This window comes from Myxocyprinus asiaticus, chromosome 4 (assembly GCF_019703515.2).
Source record: "Myxocyprinus asiaticus isolate MX2 ecotype Aquarium Trade chromosome 4, UBuf_Myxa_2, whole genome shotgun sequence".
NCBI lineage: Eukaryota > Metazoa > Chordata > Actinopteri > Cypriniformes > Catostomidae > Myxocyprinus > Myxocyprinus asiaticus.
The window spans coordinates 49,883,833-49,907,705 of record NC_059347.1 but is presented as its reverse complement, the minus strand read 5'-3'; the positions used below and the strand labels follow the sequence as shown (position 1 = coordinate 49,907,705).

The 23,873-nt window shown below is 38.3% G+C and overlaps 2 protein-coding genes across 6 annotated transcripts in view; both read right to left on the bottom strand.

The window, feature by feature from the left end:
• Positions 1-1,937: 1,937 nt before the first annotated feature.
• Positions 1,938-15,795, bottom strand: ankle2 (ankyrin repeat and LEM domain containing 2). Of its 2 annotated transcripts, none has more exons than XM_051683263.1 (13): positions 15,565-15,795; positions 11,818-12,303; positions 11,360-11,554; positions 11,006-11,199; positions 9,188-9,376; positions 7,617-7,739; positions 7,420-7,492; positions 7,153-7,322; positions 6,953-7,059; positions 5,972-6,162; positions 4,907-5,750; positions 4,165-4,296; positions 1,938-3,477 (listed from the first exon to the last, which is right to left on the bottom strand). In XM_051683263.1, exons 2-13 carry the CDS (start codon positions 12,281-12,283, stop codon positions 3,228-3,230), a joined length of 2,934 nt encoding a protein of 977 aa, XP_051539223.1. In that variant the 5' UTR covers positions 12,284-12,303; positions 15,565-15,795; the 3' UTR covers positions 1,938-3,227. The 2 variants fall into 2 exon arrangements, with proteins under 2 accessions (XP_051539223.1, XP_051539233.1); XM_051683273.1 differs by lacking the exon at positions 15,565-15,795 and adding an exon at positions 14,362-14,488.
• Positions 15,796-19,569: 3,774 nt separating this feature from the next.
• Positions 19,570-23,873, bottom strand: part of LOC127432313 (golgin subfamily A member 3-like) — a 29,269-nt gene continuing 24,965 nt past the window's right edge. For all 4 annotated transcript variants that reach the window (XM_051683212.1, XM_051683216.1, XM_051683225.1 and 1 more), the window contains 2 exons: positions 22,107-22,261; positions 19,570-21,969 (listed from right to left, as the gene is read on the bottom strand). In XM_051683212.1, the coding sequence (XP_051539172.1) occupies positions 21,795-21,969; positions 22,107-22,261 (330 nt within the window). In that variant the 3' untranslated portion in view covers positions 19,570-21,794. The remainder of the gene's footprint in view (positions 21,970-22,106; positions 22,262-23,873) is intronic.

The following is a 23,873-nucleotide window of genomic DNA, read 5'->3' as shown; positions in this document are numbered from 1 at the left end:
ATAAGAAAATAAAGCCTGTTTTTAGGACCATTTAGTTTGAATTGCAGCAGTATTTTCATGACAAATAAGCACATTTTACCCAATTCTCAGGATCATACTTTAATTTGGGAAAATAATTATATATTTTATCCAGTTTTTGAGAGCCTGTGTCCACTGCAACCTGATGTGGTGTTCTGCTGTTGTAGCCCATCCTCCTCAGGTTCAACGTGTTCTGAGATACTATTCGGCTCACTAGAATTGTACAGAATGGTTATCCGAGTTACCATAGCCTTTTTGTCAGTTTGAACCTCTCTGTTGACCTCTCTCGTCAACAAGGCGTTTCCTTCCACAGAACTGATGCTCACTGGATGTTTTTTGGTTTTGGCACCATTCTGATGTTGTGCATGAAAATCCAAGGAGATCAACAGTTACAGAAATTCTCAAACCAGCCCATCTGGCACCAACAATCATGCCACGGCCTAAATCACATTTTTTCTCCATTCTGATGGTTGATGTGAACATTAACTGAAGCTCCTGACCTGTATCTGCATGATTTTACACACTGCACTGCTGCCACACGATTGGCTAGTAAGATAATCACATGAATAAGTAGATGTGCAGGTTTACCTAATAAAGTGCTCAGTGAGTGCATATATACAGTTGTGCTCAAAAGTTTGCATACCCTGGTAGAAATTGTGACATTTTGGCATTGATTTTGAAAATAGGACTGATCATGCAAAAAAACCCTGTCTTTTATTTAAGGATAGTGATCATATGAAGCCATTTATTATCACATAGTTGTTTGGCTCCTTTTCAAATCATAATGATAACAGAAATCACCCAAATGGCCCTGATCAAAAGTTTACATACCCTTGAATGTTTGGCCTTGTTACAGACACACAAGGTGACACACACAGGTTTAAATGGCAATTAAAGGTTAATTTCCCACACCTGTGGCTTTTTAAATTGCAATTAGTGTCTGTGTATAAATAGTCAATGAGTTTGTTAGCTCTCACGTGGACGCACTGAGCAGGCTAGATACTGAGCCATGGGGAGCAGAGAAGAACTGTCAAAAGACCTGCGTAACAAGGTAATGGAACTTTATAAAGATGGAAAAGGATATAAAAAGATATCCAAAGCCTTGAAAATGGCAGTCAGTACTGTTCAATCACTTAAGAAGTGGAAAATTCAGGGATCTCTTGATACCAAGCCAAGGTCTGGTAGACCAAGAAACATTTCAGCCACAACTGCCAGAAGAATTGTTCGGGATACAAAGAAAAACCCACAGGTAACCTCAGGAGAAATACAGGCTGCTCTGGAAAAAGACTGTGGTTGTTTCAAGGAGCACGATCAGTCCTATTTTCAAAATCAATGCCAAAATTTCACAATTTCTGCCAGGGTATGCAAACTTTTGAGCACAAATGTATACTGTTTTTATATATATATATATATATATATATATATAAATAATATTGTATTCAACAAACCATTTTTTTTATTTTGGGCTGAAACATGACCAGGATAGTAGTTGAGTTAATGGTTAAGAAAAATGTATTATAATAGGACAAAATAGTATGAACATGTTGTGCTTTGTTTTCTTTTCAGGTCAAGAAAGTCAGTAAAGTTACAAGACTGTGCAGTTTATTTACTTGTTTGTCTATAGAACATCAAATACTTTCCTTTGATTGTATGCTGTAATAAAATAGGACTAGAAATGCATGCAACGTAAAGGCCGGGACAACAAAAATAACTAAATTCTCAACAATAAACAGCGACTCATTTTCAATTCAACAGTGTTTGCACTACAAAGCATTATTTTTAACCAAAAGTAAGGCTGGCATTAATACAACACTAGCAATAACTAAATTGTAAACCTTTTTTTTTTTTTTTTTCTCTTACAATCTTGTTTAAGAGGTATTCAGACACTGCATATGGCAATGGTACTGTATTTTGAACTCGGGGGGGGGGGGGAGTATTTAGCTTGAATGTGGTCTGTGCATCCTTTATACACTGAGGACCCATGGGCCCTTCTAAACAGATTGTAATCAAAGGCACTAAAGCTTTACAAAGCAAAGATCAACAGGCCAGCATTACACTGAAAATTATGGGCACAAATAATAGATCTTAAAGTACCACAAAGAATGTTCTGGACTCAGTGATGTGGGAGTGGGACAATGATCTATGCACACATTTCAGAATGCATTTAAAGTGCATTTACAACACTCTGGATCCATAATCATGTAGGTTTTGTAGCTATTATGACATTTATGCAACATCAGTACTAATTTACCATCCACAGTCATAATAAATCAACTGTAGTCAAAATGAACTGACAAATTAAAAGTGCAAAACAAATACATATTAGAAATAATAAATCACATTTATTGAATTAAAAAAATAAAATAAAAAGGGGAATATTTTCACAAGTCTTCCTTAATAGACCTCATATTTTATCAAACACCTAAGGCTGCTATTAATAATGCATGAATAAACACCTGCTATCGAGTTATGAAATTTCAGAGATTGGTCTTTACTCTTAGAAATTTAAGGCAGTTCCCCAATTACAGAATAAAAACAACATCTGGCAGTTGTTTTACTTTATTTTTTTTTCTTTAAAACACCCATTAAAATCAGCATTTTGTGCTACTGACAACAAAAATAATTCAATAATTTACTACTATATCATTTTAAATTATCTCTGGATTTACGTGTTTACATATTGAATATCTTTTTTCCTATAATTTAAATCACTGTTAAATAAAACAATTCCTAATTTTCCCTTAACGACACAGCTTTGTAAATCGTTATCCACAGATACATTTCCCAAAGCATACATACATACATAGATAAGAAATAAAAAGAAAAATGTGTTAGAAAAAGTCTATACAACCATCACAGATTAACACACTGGATGTCATACACAGAAGTATCATATATACTGTATATGTGTATATATACTGATTCAGGAACCCCTGGGAGAAGTGCATATTATTTGAATTGTGTTCTATACTAGAACCTAAGTGCTTACAAACTGAAACAGGGCCTGTTGTGAGATCCTAACAGCGATTTCGACTACACTTAGAGACCAATTTGAGCAGATTCAAATCTCTCTTCAAATCTTCCATTATGACATCATTTTCTTTGGCGACATTCCATCCTTTGAAACAGCTCACGCCGAGTTTGTCATTTCAGACAGTTATTAACTGGTAGAAATTCAGGACGGGGCTAGGCAGGATAGAGAGCATTTGTTAAATGGGGGCATCGCCGAAGTGTTTGAGACGGATGCGTTGGATGTAGCTTACAGGGCTATAGTTTGAATGAGCGGGGCTGTAGTTAGAGTGTGCTGGGCTGTAGCGTCCAGGGCTGCAGAAGTCTGCTGAGCCCATGTGACGAACTGGACTAAAACGGCTCACGGGGGACATGAGGTTGCTTGCTGGAGAGCCAGGGGTTACAGAGTGAGGCCTGAAATGGCTCTTGCATACAGCAGGAGTCTGCCAGCTGAAAACATACAAATTAAGAGCTCTTAGTAAACAATTGGGAGAAAAGAGAATATATATATATAAAAAAATTAAAAAAATACTCTAACATTTGCAACAAAGGGCCCTCCTCAGTCCACCCACACCGTTTATGGAAACTAAGCTGCAAAAATTGGTAAATCAGAAACCACAATGGTTTTTAAGTCACAATCATGAGTAGTGGTGCACCGATCAGGACGTTTGAGGTCGAAACCTTTTTTACTAACTTTTACAAGTTATATGTTGCAGTTATATGCCTCACACTGTAAAATTACCTTAAATTTACACAAATTGTGAAATGCTAACATTTATTTGGATTGAAAACATATCATGATCATATGACTGGCCACGTTTACATATGAACACCTATTTAGTATTTTTGCTACTTGGCCTGCCTAAGTATGAATAAGGCCAGTACATTGAGGTTAGTCAATCATAATGGATATCTTAAAGGTACAGTAGCAAAAACAGCCTATAATAAGAAAGAGAGACTAAATTGAAAAAAACTAAATTAACCTAACCTTGACTTTTATTAAAAAATAAAATGCGAGATAAGTGTAGAATATGTCCCTTTTGAAATCCTAATTTAGGACCTTTTAGTAAAACAGCTAAAACACACAAATGCATGAAAGTCAGAGCAAACGTTTGCTATACAGATAACTATACCTACCTTTGCATTTCTAAGTTGGAATATGTCTGAACTGTGGTCTTCCATTTGTGAATGCTGGGAAACTTCAGAGGGTCAATGTCTGTAGCTTGTAAAGCCAACAAAACCTGCCTGTCCAACTTGGTGGGCGAATCCCTGTTTGAAAGAGGGAAAGACTAATAATTTAATGTAATTAAAAAAAAATGTTAAATAAATCTAGCTGCAACTCAGAAGGTCCAAATATCACATAAGTCATCATAAAAGTAATCCAAATGACTACAGTGGTTTAATCAATATCTTCTGAATCGATTCAATCAGATTTGGGTGAGATCAAGCCAAAATGCAGTTCCTTTTTCACTATAATTCTTTGACAGCAGTCTCCATGGTAATTGTGATTTCAAGCTCGATTACACTTCCTAGCACCATCTAGCGCTCTGTGCGTGCATCAAGCACTTGGAAGTGTAATCGAGCGTGAAATCATGATCGTGCCTAGAGGATGCAATGGCAAGATGTACAGTGAAAAAGGAATTATATTTTGGTCTGTTCTCACCCAAATCTGATTGAATCGACTCAGAAAACATTGATTAAACCACTGTCGTCATATGGATTACTTTTATGATGCTTTGTGATATTTGGACCTTCAGAGTTCTGATCACCATTCACTTACACTGTATGGATCTACAGAGCTGAAATATTCTTCTAAAAATATTAATTTGTGTTCAGTAGAAGAAAGTCATATCAAAGAACAAAGAAAAGTCTCTCTCACCCTTCGATGAAGAGTCTTTTCGCCATTCTGGGAGGTGTCCTCAATATGAAGTCCTGAGAGCTGTCGAGAGATCTGTAGGAGCTGGAAGACCCTGAGGAGCTGAGGTCTCTCCCCCCACGATCCCAGGACTTTGACCTTGCACAGATTGTGCGATCTCCCCCTGGAGCCTCCATAGTCCTTTGGCTCATCGGTTCTAGCCTCTCATTGGCTAGAAAGTATTCGTCTGAACTTGCGCTGGACCTCACATCTTCCGTTCTTCTTTCCCCTTCATCCTTCTCAGTTGCTCTTAACAGCGACGTCCTGTCCTTCTCAAACACAGAGTCGTCTTCAGAGGACAACGAGAGATGGCCCAGCCCTGACGAGAGCTCTGTGGCCAGGGCGTCTCTGTAACGTTTCCCTCCACTCCTTCTCCTCTCTCGGTTTGTCCTTTCGGGCTCATCGAGCAGAGACATCCTCTCAAACTCTGCCATTAGGTTGGAGATGGGTGACAGCATACTGGAATTGGAGGTGCCGCAGATGCGAGGGGACATTTTGTCCCCGTTTGGAGTCCTGTCCCCGGGGCCCTGTTCACACAGGCCATTTTTACAAGTGGAGAGTAAAGTGTTCTCAGACAGCAGAAGATCCTGCTCTGCTGCCACCTCTATGAGATCAGCGCTGTGCGAGACAGGGAGGATGTGAAACTCAAGACCCCCTACCGCCCCCTGCAGGCTATCTTTGGAGCATACAGCAGAGATGCTGGTGAGAGCAGCATTCTGCCTGTTTTTGATCTCCTCCAGACTGATGTCATCACCCTCATCCAGAAATGCCCCCACAGAGATGGAGTTACAGAACTTATTCAGTTTGCCTGAAATTTAAATGGGAAACATGAAGGGAAATGCTCTTTAGAAATCAAAGACTTTGATGTACTACTATGTACACATTCTACACACATAGTAGATACCGCATGACATTTACAACAAAAAGATGCCTCCCCAATCTAGAATGTGAGAAATTGTCATGTAAATGTCAACTAAAGACTTTAAGCAGAGTTTATATAAAAAATAAAAAAATAATAAATAGCGTTACCTGGAGATGGGGTTCTAAACCTGTTGCTGGTTTCATTCTCTCCCGCCTCTTCATGAGAGCATTCCCTGAAGTCCTTTTTACTGAGGTATTCTTCAAGCATTTTCAGGCCTTCTGTAGATGACAGGTCCACAAAACTATCCAGGAAGTCCCAGTATTCTGCCCAGGGGTGACCAAGCTCACGAGCCAGATCTCTGCACATAGACAGTAAACATTGCTTAAAGGGATAGTTCACCCAAAAATGAAAATTCTCTTATTATTCACTCTCCCTCATGCCATCCCAGATGCGTATGACTTTCTTTCTTTAGCAGAACACAAACAAAGATTTTTAGAAGAATATCTCAGCTCTGTAGGTCCATACAATGCAAGTGAACGGTGATCAGACCTCTGTAGCTCCAAAAATCACATAAAGGAAACATAAAAGTAACCCATATGACTCCAGTGTTTAAATCCATATCTTCAGAAGTGATATGATAGGTGTGGATAAGAAGCAGTTTAAAATGTAAGTCCTTTTTTTTACTCAATCTCCACTTTAAGATGTGAAAGTGACTAACAGGCACCACATGTGACTTTCAGATGTAAAAGTCAAAGTGGAGATTTACAGTATCAGTATACAGTATTCTTTTTCTCACCCACACCTATCATATCACTTCTGATTATATGGATTTAAACACTGGAGTCATATAGATTACTTCTATGTTTCCTTTATGTGATTTTTGGAGCTACAAAATGTCTGATATCCATTCACTTGCATTGTATGGACCTACAGAGCTGAGATATTCTTCTAAAAATCTTTTTGTGTTCTGAAGAAGAAAGTCATCCACATCTGGGATGGCATGAGGGTGAGTAAATGATGAGAGAATTTTAATTTTTGGGTGAACAATACCTTTAACGACATAACACTTTAGTTAGTATTTTGAAATGTTCATTTTTATGATAATAAATAGAAATTCCAGCTTGCTTTAATTAAAGTCAAGCACTCACCTGCCAACTCTTTCTGCCCCACGATCTGGGTCAGACTTTAAAATGCTGTGGAAATGATCAGCCCTTTCTCTGGGAGGTGTCTTCCATGCCCGTCTGAACTCATCAGCCTATAACATCACAAGTTTGAAGTGAAATTATTGAATGCTTAAATCTGTTGACAGCTTTGCACAAAGTTCTTATAAATGTTATATAAAACTCACTTTAGATGGACTTAAAGGCCCAGCATAGGCCCTGACTGCCATAACAGGATCCTTTGGGCTTCTGGGTAACCTTGGTGACAGGTTTTCCATTGGCTCAGGTGACCATGGAGCACCAATCACAGGTTGAGAGGAGTTATCAGTGGCTCTCAATAAGGGTATATATAATCGATCTACAGCCAATCAGAAATCAATGTAAGCATATACAAACTAATCTGCATTTTTACAAAATTATAATACAAAGTATTTCAAGACATACTGTGGCCTTACCTTCTAAATATTCATTTATCTTTTGCTTGACTTCCTGGACTTTACCTTTTTCTTTCATTCTTTCACAAATAAGCTAATTTAGGGAACATACAAGAGATAATTATTGATATATTATACCATAATAATGACTGATAATTGAGAAGTAATAAATGACAGAATCTTCTATATAAAAAGCAAACATATTATGGTTACTCTACCTCAGTGGGTTTCTGGTTGTACTTGTTCTGGCAGTTCTTGTCTATGTCTGGATGAGAACAGAGTATGTTTACCACCTCTGGGCAGCCAAACTTACATGCAAAGTGGAGAGGTGTCTCGAACCCCTATGAAATCCAGGATAAAACAATTAGTCCTTATGAGTATAAACTGCCTGCACACTGAATCTCTAAAAGTTGATAACACTCACCCAAGGACACATGTACAACCCTAATTCCGGAAAAGTTGGGACAGTATGGAAAATGCTAATAAAAAGAAAGAGTGATTTGTAAATTATATTCACCCTTTGCTATACTGAAAGCACTACAACAACACATTAGGCAGTGGTGGCTCAGCGGTTAAGGCTCTGGGTTACTGATCAGAAGGTTGCGGGGGTTCAAGCCCCAGCACTGCCAAGATGCCACTGTTGGGCCCTTGACCCTATCCGCTCCAGGCGCCGTATCATTCATGGCTGAACCTGTGCTCTGACCCCAGGGATGTCCCTGGAAAAGACTGCATCTGGATAGCAGCATATGTTGCTCCCAAATTTGTATATCTCTATCTGCATTGATAGTGCCCACACATATGTGCAAGTTACCCATGCCATGGGCACTGACACCCATACAATGACAAACACTGGCTTTTATATCTGATGCTGATAACAGCTTGGATGTTCCCTTTTCTCTTCGGCAACATGACAACCTTTCTTAATTGTGGACTTAATTGGATCACAAAACACTATTCCACTGTTCTACTTTCCATCTCTGATGAGACCGAGCCCAGAGAAGTAGGCGTCAATACTGGACAGTGTTGATGTATGGCTTCTGCTTTGCATATCCATGGATGCAGCGGCAAATGGTGTTGACTGACAAAGGCTTACTGAAGCATTCCCAAGCCCATGTTCATGATATCCATTACAGATGAATTACAGTTTTTAAGACAGTGACGTCTGAGGGATCAGAGATCACACGCATTCAGAAGTGGTTTTTGGCCTTCCCCTATACACACAGAGATTTGACCGGATTCCTTGAATCTTTTAACCAATATGCTTGTGCTCTGTAGAGGGTGAAATCAATGCACAAAATTCTTCCAATTTGCTTTGGGGAACATTGCTTTCAAAGCACTGGATTATGTGCTGATGCATCTGTTGGCAAATTGGTGTGCCTTGGCCCATCTATAACTATAACTTTTTTTTGGAGGCTCCTCATATACACGATTGCCTCACCTGTTAAACATCTCCTGTTTCAGATCACTTTGTTATTTCAACTGTCAGATTGTTATTAGTACTAAACTGCCCGTCTTAACTTCTTTGGAGCGTTTTGCAATCGTGTATATTTAAAAAAAATAAAAAATAATAATAATTCACAAGTTAAAACATCAAATAATGTGTTGTAGGGCTTTCAATATAGCACAAGGTGAACTGAATTTACATATCACTCCTCTTTTTTCATTCTGTTAGTCCCAACAGAATTGGGGTTGCATTTAAAATGGCAAACTTTACAATAATCTGCTATTCCTCATATTACCAAAAAATTGCATATTTCCACCAATTTATGACCGAAAGGGTTCCACTTACAGCTTTATCTGGCGTATTGAGATACAGGTCTACAATGTATCGGATGCGTTTCTGCAGCATGCTCTCCTGGTCATCTGGGTACATAAGTCGCATGAATTCTGGGTTCTCCAGAGTGTCCAACAAAAGCTGGACAATGCCTGGCTGATTCTCCTTAGCAGCCACATGCATCACATTATACCTGCAGCCCTCCTGTAAATGTAAAGAGTATTATTTGAGATTTTGCATTGAACCAGTGGAAAAATACATATAAAAGAAGTGTACTGTATGCATGGGAGGACGCACAAGTCTTTAACCTGACAGGTTGTTATTCAATTTATGCCAGTGACGGATGTCACAATCACCATTAAATAAGGCATGTAGAAATATTTGGGATCAGTAAATTAATACATACGAGATACTCACTGCAGGTTAATTTGGGAAAGAAATTTTGTTTTCTTTTTTTTTTTTAACACCATGCCAGCTTCCATGACCGTTTTCTTAGCTTGGAAAAAAACATTAAAAAGCCAAAAGCTTGGCATATCTAGTGGAAAAACACAGGCACTTTATTTCAATGTAAAAAAGCAGAGACTACCAGCTTTAGCAGAATGCAAAGTTTTAACACTCAATTATACCTCTATAGACAAGGCTCAACGATAAGGATTTTTTCCTGCAGGTAGCAGATTTTAACTGGCCCCACCAAAAAATAAATAAGATATAAAATATTATATATATATATATATATATATATATATATATATATATATATATATACACACACACACACACACACACACACACACACACTGATCAGCCACAAAATTAAAACCACCTACCTAATGCTGTGTAGGTCCCCCTCGTACCACCAAAACAGCGCCAACCCGCATCTCAGAATAGCATTCTGAGATGCTATTCTTCTCACCACAACTGTAAAGAGCGGTTATCTGAGTTACCATAGACTGAGTATTTCTGTAACTGCTGATCTCCTGGGATTTTCATACACAACAGTCTCTAGAATTTACTCCGAATAGTGCCAAAAACAAAAAACATCCAGTGAGCGGCAGTTCTGCGGATGGAAATGCCTTGTTGATGAGAGAGGTCAACAGAGAATGGCCAGACTGGTTTGAAATGAAAGTCTATGGTAACTCAGATAACTACCCTGTACAATTGTGGTGAGAAGAATAGCAACTCCGAATGCTATTCTGAGATGCGGGTTGGCGCTGTTTTGACGGCACGAGGGGGACCAACACAATATTATGCAGGTGGTTTGAATGTTGTGGCTGATCGGTGTGTATATATATATATATATATATATATATATATATATATATATTCACATATTTTTCTTTTCTAAAAATGTATTTTAATGTGTATATGCATCAGGAATAATATAAAAGTATTACATGTAAAGTACTCTTCACAAAAAACTAGCTTTGCTGGAACAATGACGGCATACAATGCAAAACTGACTAGTTAATTTTCAACCCTTTTTTTTTTTTTTTTTTACTAATGCCATCATCACTATTAACACATATATGTAAACCAGTGAGATGATGTTATCTTGGCCTGGTGAAAACTTTATATCAGCAGAATTCACAAAAATTATGTTTAATTCATTACAGAATTCCAAATTTTTAAAATTGCATGGCATAAAAACCCATTTACAAGATCAACGAACGTAACTTTAAGCGAGATCGCAGTACTGCCTCGATAGGGCAAGTGACAGTTCCATCATCTGGCCCGAAAGTCTGTAACACTGGCCCCAAGCCAGCGGGCTAACCTTATTGTTGAGCCCTGATAGAACTGTTTGGTACATAAGTACATTCAAGGTTCAGCCCTCACCTGAACTACAGTAGGGTTGTCCCCTGACCCGATGAGGTAACGAGGGTTGCTCCAGACCAGGTCAGAGAAAGCCATCTCATCTCCCTTCTCCACCGCCTTCCTCAGCTTTGCAGTCAAGTCTTGAGTGCGAGGGCTTTTAAAACTGTTTGCCTTTTCCCTGTTAATAGTGTCTGCCTCCATCATAGATGTGTGGTCTGGTTTGTAGGAAAGAAAGACTGTTCGGTGTACATTTATGAGCAGTTCTCTACTTCAAAACATGCTTTGATTTGATTTGCTTAATCTATAGCCTTTAAAATGTAACATTCCAGATCATACCATTTAAAATTTCCTGACAATATTGGAGATCTGACTTACCTTTGCCGAACACCAGGCCAGGTTTGACAGGAGAAACGCAGGGAGTGCTTTTACTAGGTGAAGGGTAGTAGTCGCAAATGCCTTTGGCAAACTTCTCAGCATCCTCACGATTGGTGAAAGCTTTAAATCGAGCCCCTTTCATCATTTTTACTGCCTGCAAAGCATCCTTCTTATCCGTGTACACATGGGCTCTCTCTAAAAAAAAGAAAAGGAAACCAGAGTTTCATAACAAGTTTGAGTCAGCAGTACATGCAAAGTTAATGTACCTTTTCATGATCCAAATACTCATCCAGCATTAATGCCATTGCTTATTGAAATCAGTATACAGCAAAGTACCACAGTAGTACCATCAGATATCATCACTGTACCATGGTACCAAGACAGTATTTCTTGTAAGCAAAGCCAACAAGACCACTCAGAAAAATAGGAAATAGGGCAAAGGGTAAAAACTATGTTACCATTCCTTGCCAATACATCCTCCCACAGCGGACACACCCCATAGAAGAAAGTGGGTGACACTTGTGCCGTTTTAGAGGGTGTCTGTGCCTGTGAATTCTCTACATTACAGCACACCGTTCCGCTCCAATTCGTCAGAGCCTCCTCCTCCGGTGGGTTAAGGCCTAAGTCGTACCCAAAATCCCCATCCTCAACTGCAACTGGATCCTGGGCTGCTGATGTGACACTAGGTGGCTGTTTGGCTGGCACTACACTCCCAGAGCTGTCCATCCCTGCAGAGGCACCGTTACTGCCACTGCTGTCAGGCTCAGTGGGTCCAGCATTCTCCACTAGGGCTCTGGCTAGCTTGCGCTCAAATATGGCTCTTGTCGTGGCAGTGATGGGACCACACTTCAGATTGTTTTTAAGGATCTCCTCCCTTAAGTCGTCGGCACTGAGACCTCTCAACCTGCTCAGGACCGCGTCCATGTTTCTGCTGCTATGGCTACCTGAAGCAAAAACAGATTTAGGGGAAATGTATTCTTGGGTTACAAAAAAAGACATCTTGCAGCATTGAACTGGGTAAAAATATAGATTTTCCACTGCATTACGATCTTCATTTGAACAAAGTTATTGATTTTTAAACCCCAAAATCAATCTTTTACTCTTTTCGCAACCCTCTAATTACTACAATGAGAGGAAATCACTCGCATTTGCATTCAAATTTTGCACTATGTGACTAAAAATGTCTATGATTAGCCAATGGTTGGGAAATTATCAGATTTCACTCACCAGTGATTGTGTAGTATAGTGGAGAAGATCATCAGCAAGGTGTTAAGAGTAAATGTTTGGTCCGATTCGTTTCTAAAGTGTGTCTTAAGACAAGATCCACGCAATCAATTTATCATTAAATAATGGCTCTATTAATACCCTTTCTGTCAATTACTGATAAAAATATATATATATATATATATATATATATATATATATATATATATATTTAATTCTAATCACCCACAGAAGGGATGAGGTAAAGCCATTCGAGCCCCCTCTTGTTAATATGCACTCATTTACAGACATGCTCTTTATAGACCAGCCGGTTTTCTTAAAGAGACAGTACCGGTTTCTGGCACGTGTTCAACAACTCAATGTAAATACTTGTAAATAGTACAAATTATACATGCAAACAATAAACAAACATGTAACAAAACATATAAAATATAATAGAATATTGATCGATGGAATTCATGGATTTGTTCATTTTTATAAAGCTAAAATGTGACCAAAATGATGAAAAACAAATTAAATATAATTATTAAAAATAATATTTTCATAATGTACCTAGTACGAAGGTTGCCTGTATAATTAACAGCATTAGCGGGGAGAGATTTTTTTTTTCCCATATATATGCAAAATTTACTTTTTTTTTTTTTTTTTATCCCTTTTTCTCCCAATTTGGAATGCCCAAAGTCCACTACTTAGTAGGTCCTCATGGTGGTGCGGTTACTCACTTCAATCCGGGTGGTAGAGGACAAGTCTCAGTTGCCTCCGCTTCCGAGACAGTCAATCCGCATCTTATTACGTGGCTCGTTGTGCATGACACCGCGGAGACTCCCAGAATGTGGAGGCTCATGCTACTCTCCGCGATCCACGCACAACTTACCACGTGCCCCACTGAGAACGAGAACCACTAATCGCGACCACGAGGAGGTTACCCCATGTGACTCTACCCTCCCTAGCAACCGGGCCAATTTGGTTGCTTTGGAGACCTGGCTGGAGTCACTCGAACTCGCGACTCCAGGGGTGGTGGTCAGCGTCAATATTCGCTGAGCTACCCAGGCCCCCGCAAAATGGACATTATAACTAAACTATACCCACACAAATGGATACTGATTCAAAGGGAATCGAGAGCTTAAGAATCTGAAATTTCTACAGTGTACTCTATAGTACACTGTGCATAGTATGCACATTTTCTGCATCCAAGGAATACATGGATGACCTACTACATTTGCCAAAATATGCCGTATTCAACAGAACACACCACAATATAGCATACTATTGTTTAAAAAGCTGCACAATCACTTTACACATTGTGTAGGAAGTGTATTGGAAGTAAGCAAATTCTTCATTCCAAACACAGGCAGAACACTTTAAGCATGACACACACACACACACACACACACTTTGGCCTACATTCATGGTGCTTTAGAGGAATCATTTACTTTCTATTTATTTATCAAACACACTATGAGGCCATAACGACAGTTAGATTGACAGCAATGAGATTCTTTGCATTGTTATGGATCAAAAACGTGCGGCATGAAGTGCATCTGCTGCAACCGTGGCACCGGTCACGTTTGAGCCAAACTCATGATAATTCACTCATCTTAACCCCTGTGAAGCAAACATGCATTTGCAACACTAAAAAGTTAATCAGAGCCGAAGTGTCACGCCCAAACTAACATGCATTGTAGTTTATTGTCTGTGTATGACATGATTTGTACTTTAATGGAGATGACATATCAAAACAAAAGGAAACCATCACCCCTCATTTCAGCAGCACTTACCATATATCAGCTGAACAGCGATGCCGTGTTATGTGAACGTGCAGATGTGCATGTGTGATTAATTAAACGCGTGCATGAAAGACAAACGCTCGGACGCTCTGGAAGGGTCGCATTGTTTACAGCTCGGTTTGCGCACGCGCATGGTACTGTCTGCGCCTGCGCTGTAGAGCGGGCAGGGTTCATGTGTTTTATCTGCCGGGTGGACACTGGACAGATCATGCTAACTTTACTATAGACCTTTTTCACACTCCGGGTTTTGGAACGCGGAAGTAAACGTTTGCAGGATAAACTTCGACAGCGGTGAATGGGAGTGGATGGGAGATCACAGGAAATATTATTTTCCACTTACCCATTTGCTCCAAGACCAAAAGGGAAACTCCGCTATTACGTTTGAATGACTTTCCAGAAGTGGAAAAAAATAGAGAGCGGTGGAATAAGACAGTCAGATGGGAGAAGATGCCAAATTTACTGTTACTCTCTCAGCAGCTGTGGTAATTCGTTTTTTATAACTAATTCCAGGGTAATATAACAATAAGCTTAATGTTATAATTTTACACTCAATATTTAAAAAATGTATAATGTAAAAAAAAATGCGTGATTTACGCTGCTAAATAAGGCGGAAACGCGTCATCACAGTCTGTGAAAAAGGTCTATTGGCCTCACAGGTTATCAATAATAATAATAATAATAATACTTGAATTGTATTATAATTCTAACCAAATTTCATATTCATAAAAGTTTGTAATCTTATTGAGCTAAGCCAGGCTGTACATTGATATTTTTTTCTTTTTTCTTTTTTTGAAATTGTTTAATAATAAGACTTCAAAATGTGAGCTTTATAAAGTTTTTATTTGAAATATATACATACTTTGTATTTTGTATTACTAATCCCTCCTGTTTTTATTGTTTTGGTTTTAGTAGTTTTAAGTAGTTTTATACACACCTTTATTATATAATGTTTACATTTATAAAGGTTGTATAATATTGATGTTTATTGAATAAAACTTCTTAACTTTACGAACAGAACATACATTTAAACTCAACATTCTGATCATGACGTACAAAATAGAAACCACATGCTATCTCATTAAATGGCATTTGACAATGACAGGCTGGCTTCGCTTATGAAGACTAAACAAGGGAGGTAAAGTTGTGGAAGGAAGTGATTATAAACCCAATCTGTCAAATGAATGTGAATATTACCTTTGCTTCTGCAAGCAAATATGTGAGGGCTGCAGGTGAAGATGGGATGCACACCAAGAGCTCCTTATGTGCTTAGTTTCCATACAGCCATACCTAATGTCACTTAATGTGGCAAAGTAGGAACTAAATATATCACACTGGCTGAAACGCTAAATACTCGTTCTATAAAAGAAAAGCGATAACTACACAGAATATGAAAATGGGGCTCACGCCAGACGTTTGTGCAAAATGTGCTTCCCGGAAGTCTCTTGCTCGTTGTATTTTTGCTTATATTTGGACGGATTTCAGCAGCGCCTCTAGTGGCCGCTCTGTAGATTCAAGTGTGTTCAAAATAGCATACTACTGTACAGCATTTCCTGTTTCCTACATTTTTTCAATCTAAAAATAGTATGTGAAGCAGTACGCATGTGTACCGGTGGCTACATTCGGGATTGAATACCTTACTGCTCTTACTGAAGGACGAAGAACTGTAGGCCTATTATGGAAGTGTGCATTCCCCTATTTAGCCAGTTTTTCAGACATTGTCACGTCACATGACCTCAATACCTTGCATGTTTATCCCTCTTATTGTCTTAGGGTTATTTTTGACCTGGGACAGGTAAATAATAATGTATAAATACTGCATAGTATTTGGTTCTGGAACCAAACGTTGTGACATTGTCAAGACCATCAAAACAAACAAAACGACAATTTAAATCAAACTGTGCCTTCCACTGTCTTAATGGGTCAGTTTTTACCCATTTGGGAAGAACCTGTTGTGACCTTTAACCTTTGGACTCTTTGGATGTTATACAGCTTTTTACAAGTTTAGTGTGTGTGTGTGTGTGTGTGTGTGTGTGTGTGTGTGTGTGTGCAGGGTTGGGGAGTACCGAAATACATGTAACGGGATTACATATTTAAAATACAAAATATAAGTAACTGTATTCCACTACAGTTACAATTTAAATCATTGGTAATTAGAATACAGTTACATTCAAAAAGTATTTTGATTACTGAAGAGATTACTTTGCATTTTATTGTCATTTGTTTCATTTAATATTTAGTCCTTTCAGATAGGAAACATTTATACATATAAATGATGCGATCCAAAGTGCATTTGAACAGCTGTGAAACACTTTCTTATGAAGTGTTACATTCATACGAGCAGACAGAGAAGTAAGTTTGAAGTAAGTCTGGAGCAGAAGAAATAGAAATAAACCTTGTGTAAATTGTCAGCTTTACGCTAAGCTAAAATGATATTTCTAGCCATTTTACATGCACATGTTACCAGGCATGATCATATTTTTTTATCAAGAAAATTCACGTTGGATCATAATTTATTTTTTTCTAGTAAGACCTTTGATATTAGGGCAAAAATCATATTCTTGATAATAATTTTTTTATTGTTTTCCTATAAAAATTTCAAAAAATCCTTAAAACAAGATCAGTTTGATTGATCTTGTTTTAGAAACAACACTGCATGAGATATTTAGGTTTTTCAGAGAATGTATTTTTAACGTGTATTTTGTCTTACTGTACTGGCAGAGTTTTTATAGTCAAAACAAGTGAAAAAAATCTACCAGTGCTGAAGAAGTAATCCAAAGTATTTAGAATACGTTACTGACCTTGAGTAATCTAACGGAATACGTTACAAATTACATTTTACAGCATGTATTCTGTAATCTGTAGTGGAATACATTTCAAAACTAACCCTCCCAACCCTGTGTGTGTTTGTGTGAGTGTGTGTGTGTGGTACATTTTATGAATCAAATTTGACCTAAATATTCCAAATGTTCTCAAATTTAGCCTCTAAGCTCATAATATTTTCTAGCTTTCCCACTTGCTTCACTGGGTAATATTGCATCTTTGCCACAAACTGTATTCTTTCCTCTCAAACGGGTTTTCACACACATTTTTTTTTTTTTTACAGTTTTGAACAGGTAATATTTTAGTAAATAAGTTTACTAAGATGATTTTAGATAACAGGGAAAATTGGGGCTAAAGCCGCCTCAATAGTAAAAGACCTATTTGCACATAATGTTCTCCTAAAACATTAGATGGTAGAAATATCTATTATGGCACATTCCTAATCCTCTGTGACACTGCAACAAATTGTTTGACATTAGTGGGAAGGAATGGATTTGTTGCCATGGACGTGCAAATTTTGACTGCTGGAAAAGGCAATAGAGATTTATTTGTGAAATAGGCATGTAAAATTGTAACTCTAAAATGTACACTGTTGATTTTCTACAGGCAGAATAAATCAGAAATGCTTATAATATAGTCAAGATATAAAAAGTTTTTAAACATTTTATTTTATTTTTTATTTGAAAATAATTGAGATTGATATCACTGTAGTTCGTCACACTGGAAATGGAAGGTTAGTCACATTGCATTGTGATGTACAGTATACCATGCAGTGTGCTCTGTTGTATACTGCACATTGCCATCCAGTTATTCCATGCATACATGTTTGTACACTGTGCAATGTACACATAGCCTACTGTATCCTACAGAAATAGTAAGAGCAGTATGGTAATGTGATATTCAGAACATGGCCAGGGATTTATAAAAATGTATCTGAAGATACACTATATTGCCAAAAGTATTCACTCATCTGCCTTTAGACGCATATGAACTTAAGTGACATCCTATTCTTAATCCATAGGGTTTAATATGACGTCGGCCCACCCTTTGCAGCTATAACAGCTTCAACTCTTCTGGGAAGGCTTTCCACAAGGTTTAGGAGTGTGTTTATGGGAATTTTTGACCATTCTTCCAGAAGTGCATTTGTGAGGTCATACACTGATGTTGGACGAGAAGGCCTGGCTTGCAGTCTTTGCTCTAATTCATCCCAAAGGTGCTCTATCGGGTTGAGGTCAGAACTCTGTGCAGGCCAGTCAAGTTCTTCCACACCAAATTCGCTCATCCACGTCTTTATGGACCTTGCTTTGTGCACTGATGCGCAGTCATGTTGGAACAGGAAGGGGCCATCCCCAAACTGTTCCCACAAAGTTGGGAGCATGGAATTGTCCAAAATCTCTTGGTATGCTGAAGCATTCAGAGTTCCTTTCACTGGAACTAAGGGGCCAAGCCCAGCTCCTGAAAAACAACCCCACACCATAATCCCCCCTCCACCAAACTTCACAGTTGGCACAGTGCAGTCAGACAAGTACCGTTCTCCTGGCAACCGCCAAACCCAGACTCGTCCATCAGATTGCCAGATGGAGAAGCGTGATTCTTCACTCCAGAGAACGCATCTCCACTGCTCTAGAGTCCAGTGGCGGCGTGCTTTACACCACTGCATCCGACGCTTTGCATTGCACTTGGTGATGTATGGCTTGGATGCAGCTGCTCGACCATGGAAACCCATTCCATGAAGCTCTCTACGCACTGTTCTTGAGCTAATCTGAAGGCCACATGAACTTTGGAGGTCTGTAGCGATTGACTCTGCAGAAAGTTGGCGACCTCTGCGCACTATGCACCTCAGCATCCGCTGACCCCGCTCTGTCATTTTACGTGGCCTACCACTTCGTGGCTGAGTTGCTGTCATTCCCAGTCGCTTCCACTTTGTTATAATACCACTGACAGTTGCCTGTGGAATATTTAGTAGCGAGGAAATTTCACGACTGGACTCGTTGCACAGGTGGCATCCTATCACAGTACCATGCTGGAATTCACTGAGCTCCCGAGAGCGGCCCATTCTTTCACAAATGTTTGTAGAAGCAGTCTGCATGCCTAGGTGCTTCATTTTATACACCTGTGGCGATGGAAGTGATTGGAACACCTGAATTTAATTATCTGGATGGGTGAGTGAATGCTTTTGGCAATATAGTGTAAGTTTAGAGAGGAGAGTTTAGAAATAGCACAACAATAGTCAATGCTATTGCATATTACCAATTAGATAAAATAGACAAATACTGTAATACACACCAAAATGCATCCTCAAAGCAACTGTGGACTATCGCTGATGATTAACATGATGTAAATTATGTAGGCTATAATACAACCAATGACAGAATCAAATTTGGACTTGAAATCTAATTTTGAGCTTTATTTTTTTAAATCATAGTATTCTTCTAAAAAAACATTACATATTCACAGAAGACAAGAAGTGATCGTTTTACAGAATGATTTATATTTTACACTCAATAATTATCAATATGTTAAAATGCAGAGCAAGCAAAAAATTAAACTGTTTTCTTAATTGAAACATTATACAGAAACTCATGCTTTTAACGGTCAGTTCAGTATTAACACACAGTATATTTTCAAAGAATTAAAAACAGTTCCCTCCCTTTAGTTATTAATATTAATTGATCGTTTTAACAAATTTACATTTTAAGCATTTGAAGCAGCCTAAAGGTTATTACATGTCAGCAACTCACCATTTGAGAACATACTTGTACTTTGTAAACAGTTCAAGCCAATTACACATTGAAGTCCAGACCTACTGTACAGAAAACCGATAAGCGTTTGTGAAATGAAGACATCAGGGAAAGACAAAAATATTACACCTTATTAAATGCATTTGCCAAAATATACATACATGTCCAATAATTAAGGCTGTAATGGCAAACCATCCATGAGAATTTTGCGAGGTGAAAATGTTTTTAAATAAGTGAACATAGTATCAACATAGGCAAAAAAGTCCAACAGTTTTCCAACAAAAAGTAACAATATTTTACATCTGTCCATACCTGAAAGTCAGTAAGCTTTTATTTTATCAGTTGTGCAATACAAGTCAACACCCTTCCTATGTACTGTATATACATACAACACACTCAACAGCACTTTCAAGAACACATTCATCCAAGATTACCTATTTTACATTATTTCCCAAGATCTCTCAACAAAAATATTTAAGCAAGATCATTCAAGCTATACATTTTTACTATTATTTAAGGGATTCTGTATCACTTTTAAGGCGCAGCCCTAAATCGACCTAGTTGAGTCAAACTCAAACAGATCAAGAGCAATGAAGAACTTTCATGTTAACTGTCAAACCAATGGCATAAACCAGATAACCTGATGTACTGAGATGTATTCATGACCCTGTACAAAAGGGTCACTGCTTTCTCCCTATCTCCCATTTCCTAAAGAATGCCAACACATTCCTGAGGCTTAAATGTTCTTAATTCCTGGGAAATAAAACTATGTGAACTATGGTATTGAAATTACAGCCTCCAGAGTCCCATTATGATTCCCACAATGAGACAGAGAATGTTTAACAAAATAGGCTTAAAGGTAAAGTTCCCCCCAAAATTTACTCGCACTCATGTTGTTGTATCATGAATAAATCATGACAGAATTTTTATTTTTGGTTGAACCATCCCTTTATAGGTAAACCTAAATTCTGAGACTTACAGGTAAAGCGGTATACAGTGCAGAGTGTACGTAGACAGGAAATTGTCAGCATTGCTGTAGACTTCAAACGTTGTTGATCTGAGGCCTGAGCTAAACAAAAGAATGCTGATCCAAGATCAGTTTACAACCTCTCAAAAACAGCATTCTGGAAATGGGAAAGCTGATCCATGCTCAGATACTAAGATGCTTTATAGATATGGGTCATATTCTTTTGTGGATTATGAATGTATTGTATTGCAGGGAACAGCTCGAGATCAGCCCTAACAAGCATCTTTCCAGTGTTGGAATGAGAGATCAGCTCATTCACAGGCACAGAGGAATGGAAGAACAGTTCAGCTGCTGAATCCTCCATGCAGGAAGTGCGAAATACCACCAGACAGTGTATTATGATCATTCAGATTTATAAAATGTACATCTGACCAAATAGGGCCGTGGATGTTGCCTATAGATTTTTTCACTCCTGCAGGACTTTGCAGCCTAGCAGTAGCCCTCACAGTCCTCTTTCTTCACCTCGTATGAGATGAGAAAGGAAAAAAATAAAAAATAAATCAAAGCTGAACGTCAGGTGAGTGACTACTTGAAATTACAAGTGAGATAAATGGCGAGATCAGATGGAGAGAGCAGATCTGTAAATTACACACTGAAAATAAATAATGGTGACAAATGAAATAACACAACAAACAAACAAACAAACACCAATATTACCCCCAAAAGAATAAAGCTATGGTGCAAAGAAACACAAACATTCATCCGAACGTTCTTTGTAATGAAAGCCAAATATTGGCAGTTGATAACAAATAAACAAAGAAACTTTTCTTTTTTCTTTAAAGTGCCAATGAATATAAAACTCTCTCAGACAGTGTCTTTAAAGGATTCTTTGTGTCTTATAAGGACATCATCTCCCCCTTTACTTCGTCATCATTCGCCTCTTTATTGGATGAATCATTGCTACTATCGTCGTGGAGACCCAGTCTGTGGAGCTCTTCCTCTGCACTTGCCAATGACGTCACTGTGACCGTGTGTTCTTCCATCTGCTTCTGAAGACTGTCCATCTCCAGCCTGCAAAAAATTACAATCACAGGAATTGGAAAGGAGACGCCCTCAAAAAAGAACCATCTGCTCTCTGGTTGTGGTAGCTTTACTTGTATAAAATGTGTGAAACTTTTACATCAACGGGTATGGTGTTTGAATCTTACTTCAGCTGTCTCAGACAGTTGTGGAGGTTATTGAGAGGTTCTTTATTAACAGATGTTGAGGGTTTCAACAGTTCGTCTAAAAGGGAAGCGGGAACAGGGCAGTCTGGGATTTTTACTGGCGTCGCTGGGGTTGACTCCCCCTTCAGATCCATCCGCTGATATGGGGGTGAAAACACAGAGAATACTCATTATACTTTTAATCTTAATACAACTAGACACAGAAAATGTATGCATTACATGGCTGATTACTCATGGATAAATGTGTTACGTAACGGATAATCTATAATCGGCTAGTCATTAATTGCTAAATAAAATCTGTCAGGGTGGTCAGAACCCCAACGTGGAGCGGAGATTGTATATTCCCACTTATTCAAGGCTACATAATAAATAATTAAATGGATATGAAACATTGATTTGAAATGAAATCACATTATTATGTGAGAAGAAAGAGACCTCGGAGTCTCCAGACACAGCTGAATTCCACCTCCAGTTTGGATCTGTTGGTGTTTATATTACAACATTGATTTGAAATGAAATCACATTATTATGTGAGAAGAAAGAGACCTCGGAGTCTCCAGACACAGCTGAATTCCACCTCCAGTTTGGATCTGTTGGTGTTTATATTGCAACATTGATTTGAAATGAAATCACATTATTATGTGAGAAGGAGAAGACCTCGGAGTCTCCAGAAACAGCTGAATTCCACCTCCAGTTTGCATCTGTTGGTGTTTATATTGCAAAAATGACTGTCTAATTATCCCACTTTTTACTGCTCATTATCCTGCTTATTACAGGACTACTTGCCAAATAAATAAATAAATAAATGGAAATGATGTAATGGATATTGATTTGAGTGTAAATTATTTTATTAGCTTTCTTGTAAAGATTGCAGAGCTATATGAAAGGGGGATTATGAAAGTAGGAAAGAGGACTCGCAATACCCGGATGACTGGAGAAATACCACTTTATCCCTGGTCATTATTCAGACATATCCAACTGCTGGATGGCACTATTGACCATTTAGATTAGGCTATTCAAGAGAGGCGTGCAATATATTACAGGTAGGATCCAAATAGAGGTCGACTGGTATATCGGTTTTGCCGATTAATCGGCACCGTTAACAGATTTCTGGAACTATCGGTCATCAGCAAAAATCCACACTGATAGTTTTTCCCTGTTGTGTCCAGTGCTGGAGCGGCTGGGAAGGGTCCGCTGTCATTATACAGTATGAGAGTGGCCTCTAGAGGCAAAATAAAAACTATCACTTCACTGATGCCTTGTGCTTTTTGTTTTGACACATGAGACTACACTCTGCATAGAGTGGAACACTTCAGATGCAGATTTAAATCATCAACAATGAAATGTATACAGTACACTACAGTATACGTTGTCATATCATTATAAAGTAATTAATTTGTTGACTAGATGCTGCATTAGTAGAGAACAGCAGTATGTTTGCCGACAAGGCTGAGAGGACGCTAACATTTATGCTAACCTCAAGTAGTTAGAACAATGTGACAAAAATACACGCAAGTCCTACCCAGATGTTTAAATGTCACGATTGTTACCATCTATTACCATCTATTTGCATTAGTTTATATCTAGCTGGTCATGTTTATGCATTTGTTAGCCAGCTAAGTTGCATATTTAATGCTAGTGATGGGAAAAAGCAAATTAATATCTTTATACAGCCAAGAGAAACGTATAAACAAATCAGAAACGCATCTGATTTCAATGCATCATCTAAAAAAAGAGCACTCCTGCACG